Source organism: Clarias gariepinus, chromosome 2, assembly GCF_024256425.1.
Source record: "Clarias gariepinus isolate MV-2021 ecotype Netherlands chromosome 2, CGAR_prim_01v2, whole genome shotgun sequence".
Classification (NCBI taxonomy): Eukaryota; Metazoa; Chordata; class Actinopteri; order Siluriformes; family Clariidae; genus Clarias; species Clarias gariepinus.
Window position 1 is genome coordinate 13097735 of NC_071101.1, and position 27979 is coordinate 13125713.

Here is a 27979-nt window from a genome sequence, read left to right on the forward strand (position 1 = left end):
CGTGAAGCAGCATTAATATTTCTCAATATGGCAGAAACCCAGAGGTTTCTTCTAGACAGAACGGGTCATAATTCTTCAAAAGAAGCAATTGCTGAAAGTTAAAAAAAAGATAATAAACTTACTTGTTTCCACTGGTACTATTCAGTAACTAGCGTTAGCTTGTTCATGTGCACAATGTGATAGTTTTGTGTAAAAAAAAAAAAATGAATTACCTGTTATTGCTACTGCTATCACTTATTAATATTAGCAACAAAAAAAAAAATCTTAAAAATGTCCACATTGGTCCAGCAAACATCCCAACTAAATGTAATATCTTGTAATATGTTAGTTAGCTAGATTATTAGCTAGCTATTCACAGCTCTATCTTGTTCCCTGGTTGCCTAGCAACAGTGTTCTCCCCCTGAAAGGCACCAAGTTTTTCTTCTTCTCTTATCGAAATTTTTAAGTTCCCTTTGCTAGTGATATTGTCCCTGTCATTATTTAAGAGGGCCTCATTTATCAAACTGGATACAAACAAATTTATTTGCTAATCGTTTGCAGGATCATTAACGCAATTATTCATGAAAATCCAGTTGTATAATTTGGATGTAGAAAAATTGCATTCTACGAGAGCTTCTGAGGTGACTCAGCATAATAAAAACCTCGATTGATCGGTTTCAAATCATATATCCAGTGATAATTTTATAATTGTAACTTTATACACGGACGACAGTCAAGTTTAAATAGGCTAATTTATTTCAATCACACACATTTTCTGAACGATTTATAAAACTCAGTCATTCGCTATTGTATGACTTAAAAGAAAACAAATCCATAAATTAATACAAATAAATCTAGCCATTCAATTGGGGCAAAGGTAATGTCACACTTAGGGGCGCTTTTTCTCTATTTAATTGTTATTTTGACTATTTAGCTCTGTCAGCTTTGCATTTGAATGTTGTTACGCCACTAAATGTTATGAGGGTTGGTCATAAAATGCATACTGTCGGACGGAAAAACAAAATATTTGATCAAATTATGTCTCTGAAACTGAATATGTTCAAAACCTGCAGTATAATTCCGCACAATGCCACTAAAGGGTCAAAACCAAGGGGAAATGTCGCGGAATGCTCATGAACGGGGTTCGTCTTCTTCATGACAACGTGCCAGCCCATTCAGCTCATGAAACGGTGAAACTTACATTCGATTTGGGCTACGAAATTGTGCCTCGACTACTTCCCCAACCATCACTTGAAGAACCACTTTGTGCCAGGCATTTAAAAGATGGCGACAATGTCACCAAGATGGAACCAAAACGAAGGCTTTATCAAAGAAGGTCTACACCAGCTCATCCATCGTTTGGAGAAGTGTATGGAGGATAAGAAGAAGGGCTTAGCTTATGACCATGTTCGTTTTCATTATTTTTTCTTAGCAATAGAAACAATTTTATGACGCCTCTGGATAATCAACTGTGCTGTGAACACTCTTTAGGTCTTTTATACATAATTGCAATTTATAAAAATTATAAACGCACAAAGAAAATCAGGCTTACCTCTCTCTTTTTTTTTTAAATCTTATGAGTTTTTTTTTTACGCACAAAGTTACTAAACGATTCATAAATGAGGCCCATTGTTTCTGTAATAGGCTGAAGATTTAATCCAGACAGAGCTTACACAGAGAGAGAAGAATAAGACAAAACAAAACCCAGACCTAGACACTCATTCACTCCTACACTCCAAACAAAAATACACCGATGTGACGGCTTTTTCCCACATGCAGGCTGTAAATCCTCCCTACATGCTACAAAAGACAGAGATGTTTGGAATGTGGAAATTTGCCTGGACATCGATTCGACCCGAGTTACCTTTGTAGTAGCGTGTGTTTTCTAATTATCCCTAAGAGCCATTAAACTTTTCACTATAAGGGACACATTTACGTATTCCAGGCTCAAACAGTGTTGGTTGGTATTTCTATTTATTCCAAAGCTGAGGAAAGCTGCGACCTCAGAGCTGTCGGTTTCTGACACAGATACATGCATTCGTTTATTCAGTTTACAAACGCAGCCCTCGGGATGGTGGCTGTGGAGACACGGATGTCGCGCCGAAGACCTTCAGACACTTTATGGATCTGGGATTCGTCCTTTTCTAGCCAGGCTTCAACACAAAATCGGAACAGAACACCACCAGCGTGACTGATTAAGCGGATTGTGGTCAGCCATCCAAGATGGCTTCCACCATGTGGTTATGGTGCAGGAGGGAGGGATGTCTTTTGTCCTTGAGCCTTTTTAATCTCACTCGGAATCTCTGAAGCTAGGTGAACGCACAGACAGCTTTCTGACGTGGTTTAGGAGCATAAGGGCCTCCAGTTTTTGGTTAGGGATCTCTGCCGTGTTAAGTGATTTCCGTTCGACCAATCAGGATACAACGACCTAACGTGGAAAGTAATCCGATCTGTAAACGCCGCGGGCTGGTGTTCGTGCTCCTTTTTCCGTTTGTCTCAGCCATCCTTGAATGACGTCAGTGCAGAACTACATTGATTCTGGTTCACAATACAAAAATGAAACAAAAAAAAAAAATTTAACAGTAGATGTTTTTTGTTTGTTTGTTTGCCAAAAGGGATGCTACATCATAATGATTTCTGTCTTTTTATCCGGTTTGATATCAAACATCGATCTTGAAAACCAGTTTTTATGACAAACTATTCCCCTCCAAAAAAGGACAAAAAAAACAACAAAAATAAACAAACAAACAAACAAACAAAAAAAAACATATCGAAATATACTGAAGCAGTCAGTAAGAACGTCGGTGCTAACTGTACAATAGTGCTCTGGATTAATAACTAGCTTTAATACAGAGTCTCAAGTTTACATTCTCTAACGCAAATACAGCATTCCTCCACACATGAAACACAAAACACAAAAAACACAGAAAATAAAATGATTGTACATCTTCTGTTTGGCGGTCCAGAGTTCCCAAAGTGTCCAACAAAGGACACGACTCCACAATAAGAAGTAGAACGGTTCCCAATTGGAACATAAAGAACAACGAAGGAACAAACAAACAAACAAACAAATAAACAAACAAACAAAAAATAAACAAAGCAGTGATACGCTGCCATGGCAGTCTATTTTTGGTTCAGAAGAACAAGCTTCGTCCTCGTTTAGTGCCTTCTCTTTTTTTTTTACCTCTCTCAGTTAGTAGAGGCTGTTTGTTTATTCGTTTTGTTATTTGTGGCCAGTGTTTATGAGCCAGCAGCAGTCCGAGTGGGCGTTGGCGTTGAGCGTGATTGGCAGTTTGTTAATTTGAGCCCGCCAGGGAGTCCGGTTGGCCGTCGTCCTACTGGAACCAGCGGAAAGGAGCTCCGGTGGGCAGCATCACCTTCTTAGAGACACACGGAAGTAAAAGTGGGGGAGGGGAGAGAGAGGGAGAAAGACAACAGCAGTGGTCAGTAAATGAAGCATTTCGCACCACGGTTTAATGGATACTTCAGTGTTTTTAGATTTAATCTTTATTTTTCAGAGAAGAATTTTTTTATATTATCATAAGTAAGAAAAATCAACAGTTTTTTTTGAAACTCACTTATAATTGAGGTTGTTGACATCCATTATAATAATATCAGAAATTCAACGGTTTTTGTAAATTCTTTATCCTTTCAAAGATCAAAGACTTTTTTTTTTAAGTGGATCTTAGCCATTTATGGATACAACAAAACCTTTGAAAAACTGTACCGCAACATTGTTTAGTGCTGAAATTCATTCCTCACTCACTCTTTATTTGCTATATTGACTGCTCTGTATAGAGCCCTGAAAGTAGTCCATCGAGGAACCTCTGTAGGTTAACTAGGGACAATGGAGACCAATTGTAACCAGTGTATTTATTCTCATTTTCACAACCGTAGTTGGACATCCAGTCCATTCACACACACGTTTACACACTACAGGGCAATTTGGGAACGCCAATTAGCCTAATCTGCATGTCCTTGGAGAAAACCGGAGTAACTGGAAGAAAACCCACCAAGCACGGGGAGAACATGCAAACTCCACGCACACAGAACCCGAGGGGGGAAATTTAACCTGGACCTGGAGGTGCAAGGTGACAGTGCTAACCACTACACCACTGTCCTCCTACTGTATGTAATCAAATAGTTTAAATTTAAACTTCAGTGGTCATTAAAAAAAAATAAAAAATAAAAAAAACATTACCCCACTTTGGGGTACATCCTGACAGAAATCACAAAGTCATGCATATATTATTATTATCCATAATACTCTGAGTAATAACATACCAACCATGTAAACTTGGTCTTCCACACAATACGATAAAATACGCTTTATGAGCCTATATAATGATATGCTATAAGCTCATATGACTAAATCACTTCACTAATCTATTTACACGTCCATTTACATCACCAGTTAGCATTGCCAACTATCCGTCCTGTCTCATCAATAACTGATTTATGATTGTTGCCTCGACTTCTTTCAGCCGCTGCCTTTTAAATCAATGCATCGATCCAATGCATAATATAGCGTGGGAGCTATCAAGGGACTGTCAATTCATCCAGTGAGAATTCAAACAATACTCCATAAAAATGTACTTAGAACTGTATGTTAGAATTCATTGTAGTTATTTTTGACTGTTTATGCTAAAAATAATAATAATAATAATAATAATAATAATAATAATAAAAATAAATAAAAAACAAAAAAAAACATGGACACATCCTTGTTCGTATTTTGGTGGTAACAAGTAAACTGTGATAACTGTATAGTCAATTTAATCATTGTAACAAAAAAATATGTGAATTTTGATTGATCTAATTAGATAGATAGATAGATAGATAGATAGATAGATAGATAGATAGATTTAAAAAGCGCTTGTGGAACACTTTTTTGTTTACTGTTGATGCTGCACTTTAATAAATTATGCAATTTAATTGTTAGTTTAAATTTAATTGATGGGTCAGTTTTCGATTCAGAATCAATTCACACTTTTTTATTTAATTAGGTAAACCTACGAGTATTAAATGGTTGCAAATTGAGAAATTCTTTACAAAAATACAAGAACTCACTTGTCATCTTCTGCAAATACTCACATTTTGTAAGAGTATTTCTTCTTCTTTTAAATTTATGGTTAGTTGGTACATAACTACAGGACTGGAGTGTTGAGCAGAAGATTACAAACGATATCACTTTATATTAGACTTGACATTTCAACAACCGACAACACAATTACACAACATTTCAGTGTTTATTAGACTGTTGTTGGCCTTTCAGCTGTTTCCATCAAGGGGTCGCCAAAGCGTCCCGATCCATATACAACTTGTCACAGGTTTTACTGACGCAACCCTCCCATTTTATTCGAGCTTGGGGCCGACACTGCATCCAGCGGCTGGGGTTTGGGCACTGGGTGGGACTCGAAGCCAAGCCTTCTGCATGGTGGATGAGAAGCCTATCACTGAGCCACCAATGCTATTAGGCTGATAGTAGATAGTTGTTTTAATACTTCATGTAAACTGGAACAAAATTTTAGATTAAAATAAACTGAAAATCGGAATGACCAAATTTTGAGGTAAATCAACAGTTTGCCCATGATTCACTGCTCTAAATAGACGCCATATACTGTAGATCTGATGTCAATTGCTGAACTTGGGGTTAAGATGACTTCTGAGTTTTACATGTAGGAATTCTGAATATAAACTTTTTTTTTTATTAAGTTGGAGAGTGGAAATTACGATTTTTTTGGATGAGACCATCAGAGTGTACGTTTTGAGTTCACGGGATAAACTCACATTTTCACGTTTTTGAGGGAATGTAACACCTGTCCTTTGATTTCGATTACATAAGAGTTTTGTAACGGTTTCACGTGTTAAAATCCTCGTCACTGGTGATCACAAATACGCTACAGATGTAGCGGACAGGGATTAGCCTGAAAAACACTGGAGTTTCCCTTTAAGGTAAACATCTGAGAAGAAAACAGCACTGACAAACTTCCCAAAGACTGGAGCATTAACACCTGTGTTGGACTGTGCGTCCTTTATGTCCGTTCCTTCCCTCTCTCCCTTTTTCTCTCTGCCTGATTTACCCCCTATTAGTCACGTTTGCTCTCTCACCCCTCCCCCACCTCTCTCTCTCTCTCTGAGTACGGAGTTGGACTCTGAGCCTGTGGAGCCTGAAATGCCGCAGTAGTGGTGGATTTTTCCCAGCATGCCCTGCGGCTGTGGGGGCCGGCCGGGCAACGGTGGGACGTGGGGAATGGCACTGAGAGACTCGAGCCAACTGCAGCATTTCCTGGAAAAGCTAACCGTCATCACACGGGAGAGAGAGACAGAATCAGACAAAGAGAAAAACAAGGAGGAGTGAAGTTGCTTAATTATGAAGTCACATGGACAGACGATGATTTCACCTACTGTGACTTAATAACCTCTCACACACACTCACACACACACACACACACACACACACACACACACACACACACACACACACTTCTTTCCTGTCCTGGACACCCTCTCCCTCTCCCTCATTACTCTCCAAGATAGCTGACAGGACCTTGGCATATCTGCACACACTCACAAACACACAAATCTGCAAACACACACACACACACACACACTCACACACAGTTCCCCTTATCCTTCCATGACCCCCCTGACAAGCCAACACAGATGGACGCCCGGCGCAAGCACATGGCAAATCAGTCCCTGGCCACACACACATACACACACACACACACACACACACACACACACACACACAAACTAAAAAACACTCATCCTTCCCACGTACACAAATATGACACTGCAGACAGTTTCGGTCGTTATTTTTCTCACTGTTATTTTTAATTTTCTCTCACTAAATCACACAAACACACAAACACACACACACACACACACAGACGTGTTCCTAAAATACCTCATCTGTCTGGCTGTTGCTTAAGCTCTTTGGGAAAGGGGCGGAGCCTGGATTACTGCCGTCCCTGTCTCCTCCCACACACAGCTGTCAAAGGTTTTAAGTGGAAAACATTACGCACACGCATACATGTGCACACACGCACGCAAAACCGACTCACACCTTTCCTTCTCCGGTCACGATCACCAGAACCCACACACACACACAGTGCCCAGTCAATACATGCAACTTCCCCCCTCTGTGACATCAATAAGGGCTCTTTAAGCCGTATAAGCCTTCACGCCTTCATCATCCGTCCTGTCTTACTGCCAATACGACATCATAACACGCGATAGGCTTGATGATATGACAATATTATGCTAAAAGAATGAATATTGATGTTGCAATACACTTTTTATGACTATCGCAATTCCCATAACAAGTCTAGTTTTACAAAGTGCTGCCACTGGAGACTCCTTCCATTAAATGCTGAATAAACATCACCTTACTTTTATTTTTTCATTAAGTAACACTATTAAAAAAAAAAAAAAAACACGTGTTGTCTATCTGACTTTACCACAGATACGTGCCGGCAACATTCAGACTTCAAACTGCGTATTTGGGTTTTCAGATACGTCAGGTAGAATAAAAGTTATTATTGTTATATATTATTACTATATATATTATTTTACTACTGGAATATGGGAATGACATCGCAAACTCTCAAAATAGGCATTATTTTTATTCTTTTTTTTTTTGTTGGTTATAGTAACACCTATTTCTTTGCCTTTGTGACCCATTTTTACATTTTTTGCTCAGTCATGTTTGTATAGTTGGTTAAAATGAAATATTATTCAGTTTGTCATATTGCCTAGGTTCTGCTGAAAAAAAAAGAAAAGAATATGTCACTCTATACTGCACAATCCTGCGCCATATATATGTTTATTAAAAAAAGAAAAAAGGGAAACAAAAAATGCTCTGGGCTTTAAGTAGTACAGTCACGTTACACTTGAGTTAAGTGTTACTACAAAAACAGCCCATAAACATGCTGTACACCAGCTAGCACGACTATTAGACATGCTGTCAACAGGAAAATTCATTAACACCTCATTACCAGTAATCTAATAATCTAATCTAAGCCTAGAAATAAATCAATAAAAAAGGAACAAGGAAAGAATTATTGATAATATAATAAAAAGTTTCTGAGTGTCTAGGGTCTGTTTTGCATCACTCACTCTTACCCTAAAGTTCGGTACATCACTTGTGCGATGTGATCACTCCATATTGTGCTCGGCCGTGTTTAAATCCACATGAAAAGGTAGCTCTTAACCGGGCACGGCTTAAATCAAATATGAAAGCCAACTGTACCTGAACACAGGTGTGGATCGCTGTTTAGAACGTGACGTCATCAACGCGTCAGTCTCCTCCGAAATCTCTGTGTGCACACAACACGTGCTGATCTTATTATCTGAACTACACAGCCATAGCCTATAAAGTAGGAAGGCACATGAAAGGTCACTCTTGACAATTTTTCAGAAATATCAATAATATTAGCCATAGAGCGAAGGGTGACTCTTCTGTTAGAGTACTGACCTTTTTGCATACTACCACCTACTGTATTGGAGAGCGTAAATACGCAAGTGTACCCGGGTGCAGAAAAAGACAATGATAATGTGAACGCTGGCCAGCGGGGAGAGTTGTTGGGTATGGTACGTATCAATCATGTCTAGTGTGAATGCAACCTAAATGTGGTTATAAATGCATTTAATTAGGTGGCACAGTGGCTTAGTCATTAGCCCAGTTGCCTCGCATCTCCAAGCCAGGGGTGGGGCATCAACTCCCGGCTCTGGTCTCCGGCTCATCAAATCTCGACTTTGTGGAGTTTCCTCTGGGTACTTTGGTTTACTCATTGCCCATTATGTATGATTGAGTATGTGTGTGTGTGTGTGTGTGTGCCCTGCCTTGTGCCCTGAGTTCCCTAGGATAGGCTCCAAACTCCCCACAACCCTACACAAATTATGGATAATCATTGACAAGTTCGTGTATTAAAAGAGGTGTACAATACTGACAGATTTGCTTCAACTCTTTCTCAAGTTAGGCCACATCTCAACTCCATGTCAGTCATTTATTTCTACCTATTTAGTATTGTTAGTTTTACTTGCTAGTGAGTGAAAATGCAACATGGCAGTCGAACATGCTCTAATAGTACAAGTCCAAATCATTTACTTGAATGTTTCCTTAGATCAATCCTATCGATATTGTATGGTCACAAATTTTGTCCCTACTGTACCGTAAATTCATTCCTAGGTTGTTTTACTGTTTGACGCCCCAAAATGGACAATAAACTTCTAACTGAGGTTTAAGACAAACCAAGCTTGGGAGGAAGTACCAGAGATCGTTGTATTAATGTAGTAGATCTGTGTAGCGACGTAGCCGGGTTTCTTTGCTAATCTGCCAATAAAGCTAGTATGAAGCATAGCATACAGTATAACAGTCGATAAATTTGTACCTCGCCATACGAGTTGAATTCTGCTTCGGATAGGAGTTCTTAAGGCAGAATTTCCTACTACGAAATGTATTTTCCCATAGGAAATAATGTCATTGCAGATAATCCACCCAAAAATATTACCAATTTCCAGCACTATAACTCTATGATCATGATTCTTTTCGCATATAAACCAATCAAAACATTTAGAAAATATATGTAAATGAAGTGTAAACATGAAATAAATAGACATTAAACCTCACTTAACCTTAATTTATGATCCCTCTTGGCACTTGGCTGCTTAAAAAACAAAACTGAAAGCGGCTCCCTTTTTCTTTTTTTTTTTGCTACTATCCTTGCTAACATTTTTGGGACCCATGGTGCTATAGTTTTACTAAATCTTGCAAAAAATGCAAAAAAAAACCACAAAAAATATGTAAACTCGCTTTGATTGGCTTTTCCACTGACGCAAACAAGTTTTGATCGGCTACACGCAACTTACCGGGCATTCGCTTAGTTCGCTCATATGCCGAAATTGCTTCTTAAACGATGCAAATTTCTTACAAAATTTTAGTCCTTAAGACAAAAATTCGTGAGGCGGGGAGTTTGTATGCAGAGGCATGTAAATGTGAACTTTCAATGATCTCAGGGTTAGTTCTTAGTAACCATACCTAGATAACAACAGGCTTCGGTCCAGTTACCACATATCCCTTTAACAAGCCGTTTATTTGTGCTTTGGGCGTTTCCTAGGGTTGACCGTGTAACATAGGTCATGTCTTTAGGCTGAGTTTCCATATCTACTGATATACTAGTCCTCTTGTGGTTTACAACATGTTAAGCTAAACACACACACACACACACACACCTTTAAGCCATTTCTCACTCCAATGCTCCAATCTCACGACCCCTTTAACTCCCGGCAAAATCCTCCCCAGAGAAACTGGAGCAGTCAGCATTCCCATGTACACACACACACACGAATACACAGGCAGATGCTAAGCAACATACATGCTACACTACAATCATTGCTTATCAGCTTCATATCCTGTGTAACTGATAAAACAGGCCGGTTTGATCTATACCTAGAGCTGTGGCATTTACAAACACCATGACTAGAGAGGGGTTGTGTGTCTCTAATGCCAAATGACACACAAACATACAGACAGGATTCCAGGCCACACTGACACCTGGTGCTCCAGATGACAGCCGCAATGGCCAGATGGACTGTGTAAGACACACACACACACACACGTCCCATCCCCCCACACACACATGGTGTACGTTCAGACCAACCGACACTGCTGCACACCACGGTCACTTCTACACTAGACTGGGAGAAATTTACAGTTACACATATTTAAAGCAGATGTTGTGAAGCGATAATTGATGGAGTGCTTTGGATATGTGGCAAAACCATTCGCAAGATCATTTGCGTCACATGTTCACATTCAATATCCTGGAACTGTGCACTTAGAAAATACTGTACTGTATCTTCAGCTCTATTCAGACAGCATTAGTTTCCCGAGGTGATGTTGCGTAAATAAACATTGGTCTCGTCTGTGATTAAACTGTAACACCCAGCTGGTTGTAAATTATAGCAAAGCATGCAAGTTTCTTTTACTATGACTCTGTATCACCATTAGGGGTGCAAGGATCACAAACGCCTATGGTTTAGATCATGTCATGGTTTTTATTCAGAGATAAAAATCAGCAAAAACAACTGAAAATGGGAGACAGGTCTCATTTTAATTTCCACTAATTATCTGTAGGATACTCATGACTAGTGCTAGAAAGTTTTCTTAGTACGCCAATCCCATGCTTCGCATCTAAAGTTCTGGCCTCCCAGGAACTCCCTTAATGTCCCTAACATGTGAAAACGGCTTGGAGCGAGAATAACTCTCAATCCAGGTCCTTTAATGTGCAAGCGATGTGGTGGGCAGTATGAGACTGGCAATGTCTTTTGGTGATAAACCAGTTTTGTTTTTTTTCCCGTAAGGGAAAGGGCCATTAAAGGAGGTCAGTCCAGGAAGCAGGCAGTCTAATCATGGCTCCGACGTACTGAAAAAACTTTTTTACCTTGATAGTATCCAAGCACTAGTGAAACACTGGGTTAAGTGCATTAGAATAGCAGGAGCTTACTGTATGTAGAGAAATAAAGGGAGTTTTTACTCTCATACAGTAACTGTGTTTTATTATACTGCACAATCGAAAGTCCCAGTTTGACTTGAACGACCCTCGTGTTTGCTAACGATAAAAAAAATACCAGTTAAAAATAAAACCTCGGCTTATAACATCATAGAGAGGACTAAAATAATCAGACCACCTTTGAGTTTGTCGGTAAAACCCCAAAAAAAAAAAAACAGCACCTATGAAGGATCACATTACCTGAGGAGTCTGTGTAAAACTAGAACAGCGTGATATCATTTTCAAAGAAGCCGAATTAATAAAACGTCTGTACACTACAGGCCAAAAGTATAAAAGCAGAAAGTTATTGTTTAACTTTCCGAAATACTTTGCAATTAGAGGTTCAGCAGACAATTTCTTTATTCTGACACAGTGAAATAACTTGGAAGATTAAAAAGATGATTAAAATCATGTTAAGCCGTGTCCTTAGCAAAAGTGAATTAATGTGTTCTTCTTCAAATCAGGAACACTTGTTTGTTTTTTGTTATTGTTTTCAGACACTTCACAGGCCAATGCCTATCCTGCCTGTGGAACTTATGAACATGGTGTTCATGAACACCTGTTTGAGACCTAAAAAAAAAACGATCTTACCTAAAAAAAATCTTACCTATTGTGCCTTTAAACTGATTTGCTTTGATTGAGAATCAAAGGTTGTTCCATCCCATTAAAAAATATTATGCAGATTAATTAAAAAAATGACAATCATATGTATCAAAGGTGGCATGGTGGTGTAGTGGTTAGCACTGTTGCCTTGCACCTACGGGGTCCAGGTTTCATTCCCGCCTCGGTTCTGTGTGCATGTTCTGCCCATGCTTAGTGGGTATCACCAGGGTACACTGGTTTCCTCCCAAAGTCTAAAGACATGCAGATTAGGTTGACTGGCGTTCCCAAATTGCCCATAGTGTGTGAATTAGCAGGGTGTGCCCTGCAAGGAAATTGGCACCCTGTCCAGGGTGTACCCCGCCTTGTGCCCTAAACCTCCTGGGATAGGCTCCAGGCCCCCCGCGACCCTGAATACAGGATAAAGCGATATAGACGTTCAGTGAATGAGTGACAATTATTTGTATCTTTTTGTATTTTTACCTTACATTTACATTTACATTTAGGCATTTGGCAGACACTCTTATCCAGAGCGACGTACATTTTTATCTTATTACACATCTGAGCAGTTGAGGGTTAAGGGCCTTGCTCAAGGGCCCAACAGTGGCAACTTGGTGGTTGTGGGGTTTGAACCTGGGATCTTCCGAACCGTAGTCCAATGCCTTAACCACCGAGCTACCCCTGGCCCCATACAACGTACATACATACAACTGTGCCTTTCTTTCTCTCAACTTCATACATTTTTCACTTCCTGTCTCACAACTTCAAACTACCATTTCACAATTGCAACTCATAATCTTGCAATTATTTAACACTATAACACACGAAAAATTCAGTTTTCAATAAACAAACCACTCTCTAACCCAGCAATGTGAAAACAAGCCATATACCCCACCTTAATATATTCTTTCCAGCCAAAACTTAACACTCCTGGACAGAACGGAAAATTCCTGCTGGATGACCAGTCGCAGTTGTATGATAATCGTTAGATAAAGCTGCGCAATATCTCCTTGAGATGTTGTTTCAGCCAAAACAACAACTCTAACAACATTTCTTAAGTTTGGAGTAACAAACTGGAACATATTGGAACAGCTTTAATTCTATACAAACTTTCAATTAAACACAGGTTCCTGGTTATAGAGTCAGAAATATTTGAATGTTCACATTACAAGCCGCACCGATTTGCATGTCATGACAGTTAACGTTCATAATTAGAAGCGACTTTTATCTGATTCTAATCTTCGTTTGTGCCATCAAACACATCATATATGTTCGACTGCTCATCCATTTCAATCAATGGATGCAATTTTAGCAAAAATATGCTTGGGATTTCGCTCTAGAGGACGACAAGCAGTTAGTCGGCTATATTTGCTGAGGTTAAGGATGGAAAGAAAGCCGGACACTTTTAGCTGTTTTAGTAGCTGATGTTATTAATGCTATAAAACCCTGATGTTGTCAGTGCTGACTGACATCAGTGAGTGTCCCATGCATGTGCGAAAGCAAAAACTCCTATCTGAACTGTCTCATTCAAGTCACATGACCATATATCCGATATATATCTGATACAAAATATAAACGTTACTTCGATTCAATCTGAAAAACATCAGATTTAAGTCACTTTAGGCTGGTAATGTAAATGTAGCCTTTTCCAGCTTCCATTACATTTAGGCATTTGGCAGACGCTCTTATCCAGAGTGATTTACATTGCCTTGCTCAAGGGCCCAACAGTGGCAACGGCGGTTGTGGGATTTGAACCTGGGATCTACCAAACCGTAGTCCAATGCCTTAACCTCTAAGCTATCCCTGGCCCCAACCATTAGCAAGGTTGTACAAGATTAAGCCTTTTGCTTTATGATTGGTTACGATAATTTAGCCTCGTATTTGCTTAGCTAGAACACATAGAACTTTCAGTTTAAAATATCTGGAACAAACTTAGACATTTGTTTTTCTTTTGTACAGTTAGTTCCCTACATATGAACATGTGAGTTATGAACTTCCGGAGATACAAATATGTTCAAAGGTGGAAGTTAGATCAAATGTCAGTCATGCGATTGCAGTGTGCATCCCAGGATGTCCGGAAGCAAGTGTAAAAGCAGCGTCTATGAAGTACTGCTAAGAAGCACCAAGCAATAACGATGGAGACAAAAGTGAAAATAATTGAGAGAATGGAGTGGGTGAAAAGATGGTATACACCTGTACATTGTTCGTTTGTTTGACATGAATAAGTCAACCTTTAACACAATTTAAGAACAAGATCAGGGAACATGTTAGTTTTATACTGTGTTAATATCCTAGTACCTAGATATTGTTTGTTGAACTTACGAACAAATTAGACTTACGATCAAGAACTCGGAACGGATATAATATTGGCAACTTGGGAAATGTACTTCATGTATTTTTATATAATTTGCCAAAAAAAAACCAATGAAGAGCAAAGAAAACGCTTGAAAGCTTACACTATGTAACTATTATGTAATAGTTTGGCAGACAACCAAACTATTACATAAACAATATCTGTATAACTGGGGCTACTTCCCACTTAGCATCACGGCAAGGAAGTACCTTACGTTTTATGACCTATAATTAATTTGCATCCAGGAAATGCAGTCTTGCCTGAAATCACATTGTTCCTATAGATGATTAAGAACACAACACAAATTCTTTAAAGCAAATCCCACTCCCTGATAAGGTTTATACCCAAATGTTGGGCTAATTGATTTTTTTCCCCATCAACTGTACTGTATTGTAGGTATTCAGGTTCTTGTATGGAAATGGAAAATGTCTATTAAAATGTTAAATCTTAAAAATGTTTAAATAGCAGAGAATATTTTAAATAAACATATTTGTTTATATTTCATTTATTTGATGTCTGTTTGGTGTCCGAACGTCTTTAATTACTTGACAATCTCAACTTGGTTATAATGTATTTATATAATTCTAACTGACGGTTATCACTGTCGATTATACATTAGCAAGATTTGCCTTATAGCTGCACTGTCAAAAAGACACTAAACATGTCTTGGCGTGTTAATGATAAACTGTCCTAATTTTGAGGAAGCATTCTTTCTTTTAAATGTACTTTGAACTAATTTGCAGACATTTTAATTCTTGTTCAGAAACAGAAACTCACATTAATATACCAGTGATTTGACAACTTAAATCATTCCAAACATTTTAATTTAAGACTGGTTTAAGTACAGAGATCTCGTTCTGCTGTGCGAATGACTAGATCCTAACTGAACAGAACAGTAAATGTTCATATCACTTTGGGTATAATTTTAGTAAATTAGACGAATGCGTTCATATAAACACCTGATCCAATATATTGAATTTATTACAGATAACAGCACACCTTCCTATAATGCAACCCTTCCTATCTATCAAGTACAAGTTCAGGTCAAACCTTCTGTTCCCATCACCCTGCCACCAAAAACACCGTAATAATTTAAATACTTAATGGATGGAAGTATGGGATCGGTGCAAATTATCCACATAATCAAATTATGACAGATTCTAGATAAGCACTCTTACTCTGAGCAGTTTCCAGAACATCCATAGGGGCAGATAGTGTGATGGTTTTGGAAAAAGTAAAGAGCGAAATAATTTCCTGCATAAGCGATGGGGTGAGCCACAGGGGGTTCTTCCTCGTCCTACACAGTTTAATAACGTTACTGCCCAAACAGCCCGGATTCGGCTCAGGAAGAACACTGAACATTGCATAATGCAAATGGAGCTTATAATAAAATTTGTCTGGAGTTAAAACCTTTTGAATTGGCTACTGGACCAGAATCAAACTAAACAATTGTGCAGGTTTGAGGGTGGGGCATGTGGCATAGATCCCTGCTGATTGGTTGTTATTAAACATAACACAACAGGGGGAAAAATAACTTAAAATATGTTTAAAATTAAAGGGAAATTTACATTAATGGCAGAACTTTTACAGAAATGAAATACGTAAATTAAACATAAATACATAATGGCATAAATTAAAATTTGGTTAAACTCATTAAATTTAAATAAGTGGAGTTAATTTAATTTAATTTATTTGAGCAAAATAGACAAAATATCAATATTTAAAAGCTACACAAAGCCATTTTTTTGCGTCCACACAGACAAACACAAATAATTATACGAGAAAATTGAACAAATAAAAAAAAAATAAAAAAGAGAATCCGATACTTTTCAAATGAGAAACTGGTAAAATGCATTTTTTCTTTTATAGCCAAAAACAGCATGAAAAAAAAAACACAGAAATACAGCTGCTTTTATTTTCTGTTCAAAAAATGTTTTCATGTATTTTGAAATTTCTTTGCAGAGCTCATCTCTTATTTTTGCCTTCTCTTATTTTCATCAACCATTAATCAAAATAGTTGTTTACTTTCTGTTATTGTTAACAAAATTAAAAATCCTTCACCATCAAGCCTTTGATCAATAATTTTGTTGAACCAAGCAGCCAATCAAGCAAAATATCAACATTAATCCTACTAAGTCAGATATGAAGAATTATGGTCCGTTCAAAATGTTGGAAAGTAACAAACAAACACAAAAAAAAAAAAAAAAACAGTATGTGCCAAAATATATAGTACTTAAAATTGCGCATCTTGGCCGCAAGTGTGCATTTCTCGACAGGTATAGCTCCAGCCGCATGTGTTCCTGGTAGTGAAAAGGAAGTTGTGTTGTGCAGTTATTGTTAGAAATGGGTCTCTCAGCGGAGGAACAGTTGAGTATTATTTCCGCTCATATGGAAGTGGTCGTGAATGGGAGACGAGTTTAAAAAAGGTGGCAGAACATTTCCGAGAGAGATTTAATAAGACGCCACCAAGTAACACAGTTATGCTGTCTATTGTTATGAAATTTCATCGTTCTGGTAGTGTACTGTGTCTGCATTACGCGAGCAAATCGTCTCCTTGTGCAGGAGTCTGCAGCAGCAGCAACCTTTGTTCCGGGATATGTTTGAGAATCTGTGTGAACGATATAAACGCTGTTTACAGCGAGGTGTTGGACACACACTTTGAACACTTACTTTACTGATACCGTGGTTAATTAACACGCTAATAGTGTATGTTTGTTTTCTTTCAAGAGACGACAACAAGGTAATATTGTTCATCTTTTCATTCAGAACTGTATATTTTGGCGCATACTGTACTTCCCAAATGGAGATTGGGAAAAAGCACATTTAAATGGGACATTTTGTACTGGTGGCTCCGACCTGCAAAAATATACCTGTGAGACTTATTTCTCATGCTTCCTTACCTGAACACCATCTACTTCTTTTTTTTCCTAACAGAGTGATTTCACAGGGACTTTGTCAGTTTGATAAGTTTGAAAGGAGAGCCATAACTCTCGGAAGGACAGGGTGTAAGCGATGATTGATTCTCCTAGAAACTCAAGTGTGCCAACTAATTCCAACCCACGTTATCTACAGGGTCATGTCCAACGGTTTCAAATCAGGTTGTTTTCACATCAAGAACGAGTTTGTACAAGTACAGACTTGTTTAGGCAGTGCCGTGTTGTCAATAACCTCTGGTCGTGACCACTGCAGCTCATAGCATGTCCTAACCTACCTACATTTTTGTTGAGAAAGTATCATTTATAAAATCTGCACATGCAAGGTTGTGTGTTATGTTTTGCTTTACTAAAGGGCTTATGGTAAAGTCTGTTTGTAATCAGTTTGTAATCATTAATTATTTTTTAAAATCATTTTACCTCTAGACCTCCAGCTGGTTTCTTCTTGAGCTCTTCACACTTTCTGAACTTGCAGATCTGGTGGCCGGTCTTGCGGTTACGGCAGCTGCTGCACTGCTCGCAGTTGATCCTGCGTCTGCAGGGCGGGCACAAACCGCAGCGTTTGCGTTTCTTCTTGGCGTTGGCGCTGGCAGCTGCTGCCATCTCGTTGTGCGCTTGCTGCTGCTCAGAAGCTCCCGTCACCTGCGACAGCGCCCCATCAGCCAGAAACACTCCAGCCGGCGTCATGATGAACAGGCCCGGATGGAAAGGGAACGCGCCCCCAACTCCACCACCATTGCTCAGCAACGGAAAGTCTGTCACGCTCCCCAGCGAATCAGAGGCTGAGACTGCCTCCATGTCCCCACCCACGCTAAGGCCAGAGGAGTCAGAGACAGGAAGTAGCATGCTTGCTCGTCGTAAGAGCTCAGCCGCCTGTGCCAAATGCAAACCACTCGGAGAGTCCAGAAGGCTAGAAACCAGCGCGCCCCGGTCCAGTTTGGTAAGTCCCACCTGGCCTCTGTGTTGGGCGTCCACTGAGTGAGACTTAATCCCTGTGGACACTAAGGAACTCTGGGCAAGTCTGTTAGCATTAGCATTAGCAACTGCAGCTGCGGCTGAGCATGTGGCGATGTACTGAGAGAGGGCTCGGGAGTGTTTGAGGCTCTTGCTGAGCGGTGTGCTGATGATCCCGCTCCGGTTCCTGCGCTCCACCACGGGCGACGATTCTTCATCAGCGCAGCAGCTGTCCCGAGCATCCTCGTCCTCTCTTGCTTGGTTTCCCTCCATCAACCCCCCACTGGCAGACATGGCCCACAGCTCAAGGGGGAGGGAGAGGGAGGAGGAGGGGAGGAGGAGTGGAGGGTAAAGGCAAAGGGCAGCAATGTTCTCACCGGTTGGTGCACGGCAAAGACTGACGCTAGCAGAGGCGAAGAGCTGGCCTCAGGGTGCGCTCCTACAACTGACAGTATGCCGTGTTCTCACACATTTTAAGAGGCTTTCTGACTTTTAGACCTGGAGGACAGACGGAGAGGGAAGTTAGAAAATAAATGATCAGTAGCCTGGTGATTTAACAAGCTAGCAAAGATGTACATGCTTTATGCAAGCTTTTTACACCCACATGTGTAACACAGTTTTGACAAGCAAACCCTTTAGCAGGCTAATCAGATTGTGTATATAAATATATTTGTGTAATGTCATGGTCAACGATGATGAAATAGATGTTAATTGTATTTACAGTAACAGATACATTAATCATACATGGTCAACCAACATATATACATAAATATCATTGTTTCAGTCTTATCTATGACTATGACTAAGCGGTACACAAGTCTGTGTTAATGAAAACGCGTCATGACTGTGGGCAAATATTTGTATCTTCTAGCTACACATGGTATATAACGCGTAACAATAATAATGGTAGTATAACCATAATATTAAAGTCTTAAGATTTATAATGCAGTATTTTTAATAATGTACATTCAATATCTTACAAGCTTAAACTATACTTCATTTTAAAGATATCGCTTAGAACATTTATTTTGTCATAGAAAAAAAATTATTCTGACATAACATGAACATTAATGTTGCATTTGTCATGTTCACAGTTTCTTGACGTGTGGTATCTCACGAGTTGTGCAGCAAAACACGGTATTTCTGCCAGCAACTTTGCCTAATCGAATCATGTCTAAGCTTCCTGTGTGCATGTGACTATACACCTGTGTTTTACTGTGCAACTCAGGCTACCTCTATCTAGTTCTAGTCACCAGCATGAAGAATCATTATTTCTTTGTCACAAGACATCCATGACTCCAGTTGTTTTTGAGTAAACTGACAGTAAGGAAGGTAAGATGCAGAGAGTTAGACTTGTCCGGGAGCTGAGAGAGAGAAGGGAAATTCTGCTGTTGTCTTTGCTGTTTCTGTTGCAACTCTCGTCATTCATTCGCAGGCTTGTCAGCCAGGTCCCAAAACCAGTGTAATGGGGTATTAGATTTGGTGTTCAAATTGGTTGGAATTCATTTTATTACAACTCTCCTGCCCTGCTCAAATCTCTCTGTGTCCAGATTTTCTGCCAGGTGATCATATAACAGGCCATTCACAGAGATGATGGGCTTCATTTGAATTAATATACACTTGGGAACACGCTATGTTCCCTCGTCGGCTGATTACTGGACCATAAACTGTCAGAAAAAAGAAATACTGCGCAAAGAGACTAGTGTTTTCCCAAGGTACAATGTAAATGACCCCCGAATGTACACTTTGAGGGTGCACTACAGTCACTTTTCCTGGTAACTAAAGGTACACATCATGTACCCATGAGGGTACCATCGCAGTGACAAATGTGTGTATCTTGAAAGGTATAGGCTTTTTTCTGGAAGAGCTATGAGCAGTGTAGTCATCTTACATAGCTGCACAGGTACAACCTGTTTCATAAAATCATTTAAAAAATTGCCAATTCGCGGGGGCTTCTGCAGAAATATTTTAATAAAGGTTTATAAAACGTATCAATTTAAATATTCGATATTTAAGTAGGATGATGGACTTGGCTAGACATACAGAAATATATGACCAAGATGGCATCTGAGTAAGAAATTACGCTATTTCTTAAGGGCTCGAAAAACTATTCCTTAAAGGCTTGAATGATCTTAATCCTAAAGGGTTTCTTGAAATGAAACTCATAGTACCTAATATAGTACTCCCAATATGACTACTAAATGGGTCTTTGTTGCTTTAACATTTATTATATTATATTATTATTATATACTTTATGTAGATTAATTTGGGGAATTAAAACAATTTTGGGGTTCTTAGTTGAGATCAGGCCTGTAGGGCAGGCTAAACACATGTAAACGGTGTTTATACACCTCCTAAATTTTTTTTATATTGTTTATATCTGACAAGGCTTTACTAAACTCTGACTAGCCTTTACTAACTTCTGACTAGCCTTGACTCACCTCTGAATACCCTCACCTCTGACTAGCCTTACCTCTGACTAGCCTTTACTCACCTCTGACTAGCCTTTACCCACCTCTGACAAGCCTTTACCCACCTCTGACTAGCCTTTACTTACCTCTGACTAGCCTTTACCCACCTCTGACTAGCCTTTACCCACCTCTGACAAGCCTTTACCCACCTCTGACTAGCCTTTACTTACCTCTGACTAGCCTTTACCCACCTCTGAATAGCCTCACCTCTAACTAGCCTTACCTCTGACTAGCCTTTACTCACCTCTGACTAGCCTCACCTCTGACTAGCCTTTACCCACCTCTGACTAGCCTTTACCCACCTCTGACAAGCCTTTACCCACCTCTGACTAGCCTTTACTTACCTCTGACTAGCCTTTACCCACCTCTGAATAGCCTCACCTCTAACTAGCCTTACCTCTGACTAGCCTTTACTCACCTCTGACTAGCCTTTACCCACCTCTGACTAGCCTTTACTCACCTCTGACTAGCCTTTACTCACCTCTGACTAGCCTTGACTCACCTCTGACTAGCCTTGACTCACCTCTGAATACCCTCACCTCTGACTAGCCTTACCTCTGACTAGCCTTTACTCACCTCTGACTAGCCTCACCTCTGACTAGCCTTTACCCACCTCTGACAAGCCTTTACCCACCTCTGACTAGCCTTTACTTACCTCTGACTAGCCTTTACCCACCTCTGAATAGCCTCACCTCTGACTAGCCTTTACCCACCTCTGAATAGCCTCACCTCTGACTAGCCTTTACCCACCTCTGAATAGCCTCACCTCTGACTAGCCTTTACCCACCTCTGAATAGCCTCACCTCTGACTAGCCTTTACTCACCTCTGACTAGCCTTTACCCACCTCTGACTAGCCTTTACTCACCTCTGACTAGCCTCTACCCACCTCTGACTAGCCTTTACTCACCTCTGACTAGCCTTTACCCACCTCTGACTAGCCTTGACTCACCTCTGACTAGCCTTGACTCACCTCTGAATACCCTCACCTCTGACTAGCCTTACCTCTGACTAGCCTTTACTCACCTCTGACTAGCCTCACCTCTGACTAGCCTTTACCCACCTCTGACAAGCCTTTACCCACCTCTGACTAGCCTTTACTCACCTCTGACTAGCCTTTACCCACCTCTGAATAGCCTCACCTCTGACTAGCCTTTACCCACCTCTGAATAGCCTCACCTCTGACTAGCCTTTACCCACCTCTGAATAGCCTCACCTCTGACTAGCCTTTACCCACCTCTGAATAGCCTCACCTCTGACTAGCCTTTACTCACCTCTGACTAGCCTCACCTCTGACTAGCCTTTACCCACCTCTGACAAGCCTTTACCCACCTCTGACTAGCCTTTACTCACCTCTGACTAGCCTTTACTCACCTCTGACTAGCCTTTACCCACCTCTGACTAGCCTTTACTCACCTCTGACTAGCCTTTACCCACCTCTGACTAGCCTTTACTCACCTCTGACTAGCCTTTACCCACCTCTGACTAGCCTTTACCCACCTCTGACTAGCCTTTACTCACCTCTGACTAGCCTTTACTAACTCTCACTAGCCTTTACCCACCTCTGACTAGCCTTTACCCACATCTGACTAGTATTAACGCAGCTTTAAAATTTGCTATTCCTAGAACAACAACATTCATTTTTTGCCAGCTCAAACTGTAGTGTATTTTGCATTGTGCTGCTTAATCGCCAGTTACAGTATCTCAACTAGTCTGCTGCGACTAGTCACATGGTCTTTTGTGTTAGCTAGTTGATTGGTTAAAGTTTGACAACACAAATATACAACGATGGAAATCTCAAACCTCTTCCTGTCAACACCAGACAAACATGTTGAACAGAATATAAAGGGAAGAAAAAAAAACATAAAACTGTGTGGCCAGGTAATCATGTGATTTAGAGTTGTTATAAAATTTTAACTTTAAATAAAGTTAAATTTTTTAACCCATTAAAATACATGATGGATTGTTAAGTTCTTTGAATGGTGGCTGGTTTAGATGTAGTCAAGAATTTTAGTACTTAGTAAGAGTTTGTACTTAGGACAACTTTTAGTGGTTTCTCAATTGGGACAAAAAAAAGAGAAGAATTTAGCATTCTAGATTTAAACTTTTTATTTACTACATGGAGTTAATGAGAGGCTACTTGCCTTTTTACTAACCTCAACATTTATACAAATAGTTTCTTTTTTTTTTTTTTTTTTTTGGTCTGTTTCTCCTGCAAGAGATTTGCTGCTTTGGGATCCTCATCAGACCAAATATGAAGCAGTTACTCCAGAACAGTGGGAAGCTGAAGAGATTGGACAGCATCAAACGGTGTTGCTGTGTGCAGGTGGAAGGATTAGGAGTTTTTTTTTCTTCTTCTCATCTAACACCTTTAAAACGGGATGTGAAAAAAAACCACACTCCAAATTCAGACATTGTTAAGCCAGAGCTTGAGCTTAACTGTAATTCTAAAATGGGTGGGGCTGACCATTTGAAAGCTGCTACAATGTAGGTTGTACTTGGAAAAATGGTGGGAAGATTGATGATTTTTAATGGAGTGCGCACCATTTACATTATAAAGACACACATTCGACACAAACTCTGTTCACAAGCTTCTTACCGAACAAACAGTAGTGGTCTCGCAAGGCTTTCAACATGAAGCTAAATCCTGAGCTACTGTATTAGGAGGCTGTCTGAGGGGTGACTTTAGAAAGATCACAAACCTGTTCCAGTTTACAGGTTACAGAATTAGTAGACAATGGATGTCTAGCAAAGACCGACTGATGTCTGAAGATTCACATAAGGCCTGCTTATAATTTGCTTGATACACTAATTTAAGATGGGTTTGTGTTCATTGTTTTACTTGCTCATCATATTTAATTATATTTCATATTATTTGTACGAAGCTTTGAACAGTGAACAACTTTGAATAAATATATAGCCATACCCAGCACTCTATATCCAGTTAGTCATTTCCTTTAAATAATAAAATCAAACGTTTGTATTTTGCATGATAAAACTGTAGGCTGCATTAGACAATGATTTAAAAAATATATAGATTTATTACTTTGCCCAAATATCACCTGATCGCTCATTATTTCCCTATAAATATTTTATTGGCAGGAAAAAACAAAAATTTATTGATTTATTTGATTGATTGATTAATCAATTAATTGATTTATATACTCAATAATATAATATATATGCAGTTTGTGATTTTCCAAAAATTACTAAAAAAAGCCTTTTTACAGTGAATTATTTAATATAAAAAAAGAACTAACATATATATTATAACAGCAGACACCCCAAAACTAAATGAATTTCACCATTTCCAGCTTCTTGTGCAGCTGCAGGGCCAAAACTTTGTTCAGGCCTGCCTTCATTCTTGCCCAGTGACCTCAGCTACCCCACACTGCTTCATTCCCACCCTCACGGGCAACCATATTTATAGTCTTGCATAGTTCAAATCATATCAAACAAACCACTACCTTTAAATATGTTTGTATTTGGAATAAAACTGTTGTTTCCAGGAAACCGTCCTATTATTTATTAAACATATTATAATTTAACTGATTAGATGTCACTTTTACATGTATATTAAATAATTTTTTCTCTGCATTTTGGCAACTCAGTTTTCACAGTTTTGTTGTGGATTCCTGAGGTGTTACATGTTGCGGTTTAGTGTGTGTTATGCTAGGAGACAATTTATTATGGCTGCTAAACAGGTTCTCACTTTGTGGTCTGTAATTTCATGTTTGATATCATACTTGCAATTTAATGTAGTATATTTTATTACCACACTGTTTGTGCATGATATTTACCGTAAAACTTCTAAATCAACCACTCCAATGAGACAAGTTTTGGATAAGATCCGGGCAAACTAGCAGCTGGTGGAACAATTTCCAGTCAGACGCTGGTGTAGGTAAAGAGCGCATTTCTACTCTCTGCATTCTTAGTCAATATACATGTTCTGAATATGATTCCTGAAGTGTTTAACATAACCGTTTAATACATTCTATGCCCACATGCTCGGCTAGTAGAGATGGGAGAAAAAAATTAATTCAGTGATTTAACTTATTCAACTGACTGTTTTAACATATTAACTCCAAATTTTATTTTTAAAATATATTTTTTAATTTATACATTTTTTTATTTGAGGTGGTAAAATGTTGCCATATTTCTATAATCCTATAGATGGCATGGTCTAAACCATTCATACGTTAGCAGGCAGCACAGTATCCTATGTTTCATCCTAAGTTTAAAATTGTAACAAAATCTTTTTTTTTAATAATATTTTAATTATTATTATTATTTTATTATTATTATTATCAATATTATTATCAATATTATTATCATTATTATTATAGAGATTAATAGATTTTAAATTACGTAGCCCTAATCCTATCATAGCATCTTGATGTTCAGCTCAGGAGGCAGGAGATTTAGAAATGAGTCCAGTCTGGTAAATAGGATATGGTTATAACTTTTTAACCTCCACACACACACACACATACACATGCACACGAACACACTCAAAACTACACACAACTACACACACTCACACACTGAGCCAGTGCATGACGGGAATGCAATGTCGGCTTCAGTGAGGGTGAAAAAAAACGACTTAACAGAACGCTAAGGCAGGTAGGCGCGAATCCCCCCTACCCCCGAGGCGAGAGGAGAGAGAGAGAGAATGAGAGAGAGAAGGAAAGAGAGAGGGAGAGATTAGACCGTCACGGTACTCACTCAAGCGCAGGAGAGCGCACGCACACACTATTCACGCACGCATGCACGCGCCCTGGTGAATTAAAATTTCTGTAAGGTAGACATATACAATAAACCATAAAAGTGACACTGACAACATTATCAAGCAACGCCAGTAATCACAATCATGTATAGTATTTTGAGATAGTTCATTAAAAGTCATGTTTATTTTCACAACAGTAGTTCAGGGTTTAATTGAATCGCATAAGCGTTTGCTTTTCCTTTTTGCTTCAAACACATCGTCCCCAACTATAGCCGTGTTCTGAGCAGGTATGGGGCAGGTAGGCTATGAGTCAGGTGTTGTTGTGACATCACCAGGTAGCTGAAGCAGGACAAAGGGCTCGGGCTTGGGGCGCATTACCATGCAATGGGGTAATAAATGACTGACGTGACAGCCAGATAAGTTCCGTTAACTGTTTAGGAGGTTATTTAAACCCTGAGAAAAAGCAATTTACCCCAGGGGTTGGGAAGATAAGAAGACAAGACACTGAAATGTGTGATGAAGCATTATCACGACTATCATGCGCCGCACATCTATGCACTCGGAGAGGAGAAAAACAGCAAATCACGGTGTCCGGACGCGTATTGCGGTGGTGGTTGAATGTTGGAGGGGGGGTGGACACGGTGAACTCCAGCACGAGCGAGGGACAATAGAGCGACGGTCAACGCGCAGGAACAATGAGCCCAAATCTCAACGCAGGTCCACCTCTCTCTCTCTCTCTCTCTCTCTCCCTCCCTCTTGCTCGTGTCCTTCTTTATAAATCTGTTCTAGCAGAATAACCCACACACCATCATCGTCATCATCAACATCATCACTGATTACAGGCCGGCCTCGTGCATTATACTCTATTCATACAGTATATATGAATGATGAAGGCACGGTCAATATGAGGAAAGAAGAAAAGTTTCCCCATGCACCAACTCGTCTCGCTTCAATCATTTAACACATGACGGTCAATAATGACTCGGTAAGTGTGTGCGGCTTGCGGATTCCAGGAAAACACCGTGCACTGAGCGTGTATCCGCCTGATTATTTCGTCTCAAGACGGAATTTGTCGAATTCTCAAGCACAGCGAAAATGAAAAAAGCCTGTATGCAAATCCGATTAGTCATATTACAAGGGGAGAAGAAGTTGTAAAAGCCTGGGTGTTTGACTACAGGCAAATGAAACCTGCACTCACTTCTAACAGTCACTTACAGGAAAAACATCAACAATAATAATAACAGAAACAGCAATTATTATAGTAATGTCTATTGTTTCAGTGGCTGGTCTGAGATCAGGGTGTCCATGGCGACAACAACAGCGGTTCGGTATGCGTGAGCACGTACAGAGAGAGAGAGAGAGAGAGAGAGAGAGCTGCTTCAATTCACCGACATTCTTTCCGTTTATTCCTTCTGCGCTCACACTCTTCCGGAAGAAGATGTCATTGTAACTTTGAATAGTCCTCGACAAACTCTGATCCCTCTCTCTCTTTCCTTCTCTCCTTCGCTCTCTCATTCCCTCCCACCCTGAAATATTAGGTGCATATAGGTACTCAAACACATGAACACCAGGTTTGGAGGTTGTTTGTTTCTTTTTCCCCCCTCATTCGCACCTACAGCAGCCTCTTAGAGGGTTTGCGCGCTCAAGCCCGGGTACTATAATAATACGTTATAATGATAATATTTATAATTATACATTTTTAAAAAATACAATGATAAACAAAGCATTTGTAAGATGTATCATCTGAAGTAGATACATCAACAACAAAAACAACAAAATTATTTAAATAAATATATGAATAAATAAAACACTCACCTGGAATGAACGTCCGAGCTGGTTGGGTTTAATAAAATAAAAAGAAATAATAAAACTTAATAAAAAAAAAAAACAGAGAGAGAGCGAGAGAAACAAGCGCACAGACGCCGGCGCGCGCACACATATATGGACTTAGTTGATACAATGTAACGAGGAGCCGTCGTGATCAAAGGGGAAGGAAAATAAAAAAAACAACAACAACAATCGGAAAAACGGTGCTAGGGTTCGGTCGGAACGGACGCGAGCGCGTGGGCTCCTCCAAGCCGTCGTCGCCTCGCGCTACCCTCCCACCTCCTCCACGTCCCCGCTCCGCCGAGAGCAACATGCAAACACATTTCATAGATTTTTGGAGCTTCACGCAAAAACCGAACTGGACTTTTTTCCATCCCGGTGAGACACGCGCCAAAGAGGAGAGTGAGAGAGGAAAAACAACAACAAGAAGAAGACAAACACAACCGCATCCACCTATGCGTCCTTAATAATAACAACCACAACGGGTGCTTTACATTTCTGTAAATGCCATATGCATGCATGCATGCGCACTGGAGCCTAATGAATGAAGTATAGTTATAGCACACCAAGAGAGAGAGAG

General features: G+C 39.6%; 1 protein-coding gene across 4 annotated transcripts; it reads right to left on the reverse strand.

Annotated features, from left to right (window-relative positions):
* Nucleotides 1-736: 736 nt before the first annotated feature.
* Nucleotides 737-27927, reverse strand: cxxc5b (CXXC finger protein 5b). Of its 4 annotated transcripts, none has more exons than XM_053491081.1 (4): nucleotides 27388-27927; nucleotides 17844-18875; nucleotides 8237-8303; nucleotides 737-3356 (listed from the first exon to the last, which is right to left on the reverse strand). In XM_053491081.1, the coding sequence occupies exons 2-3, from the start codon at nucleotides 18669-18671 to the stop codon at nucleotides 8277-8279; spliced, it is 855 nt and encodes a 284-aa protein (XP_053347056.1). In that variant the 5' UTR covers nucleotides 18672-18875; nucleotides 27388-27927; the 3' UTR covers nucleotides 737-3356; nucleotides 8237-8276. The 4 variants fall into 4 exon arrangements, with proteins under 4 accessions (XP_053347056.1, XP_053347057.1, XP_053347055.1 ...); XM_053491082.1 differs by having other exon boundaries at nucleotides 737-3359; XM_053491080.1 differs by lacking the exon at nucleotides 8237-8303.
* Between the last annotated feature and the right edge of the window lie 52 nt (nucleotides 27928-27979).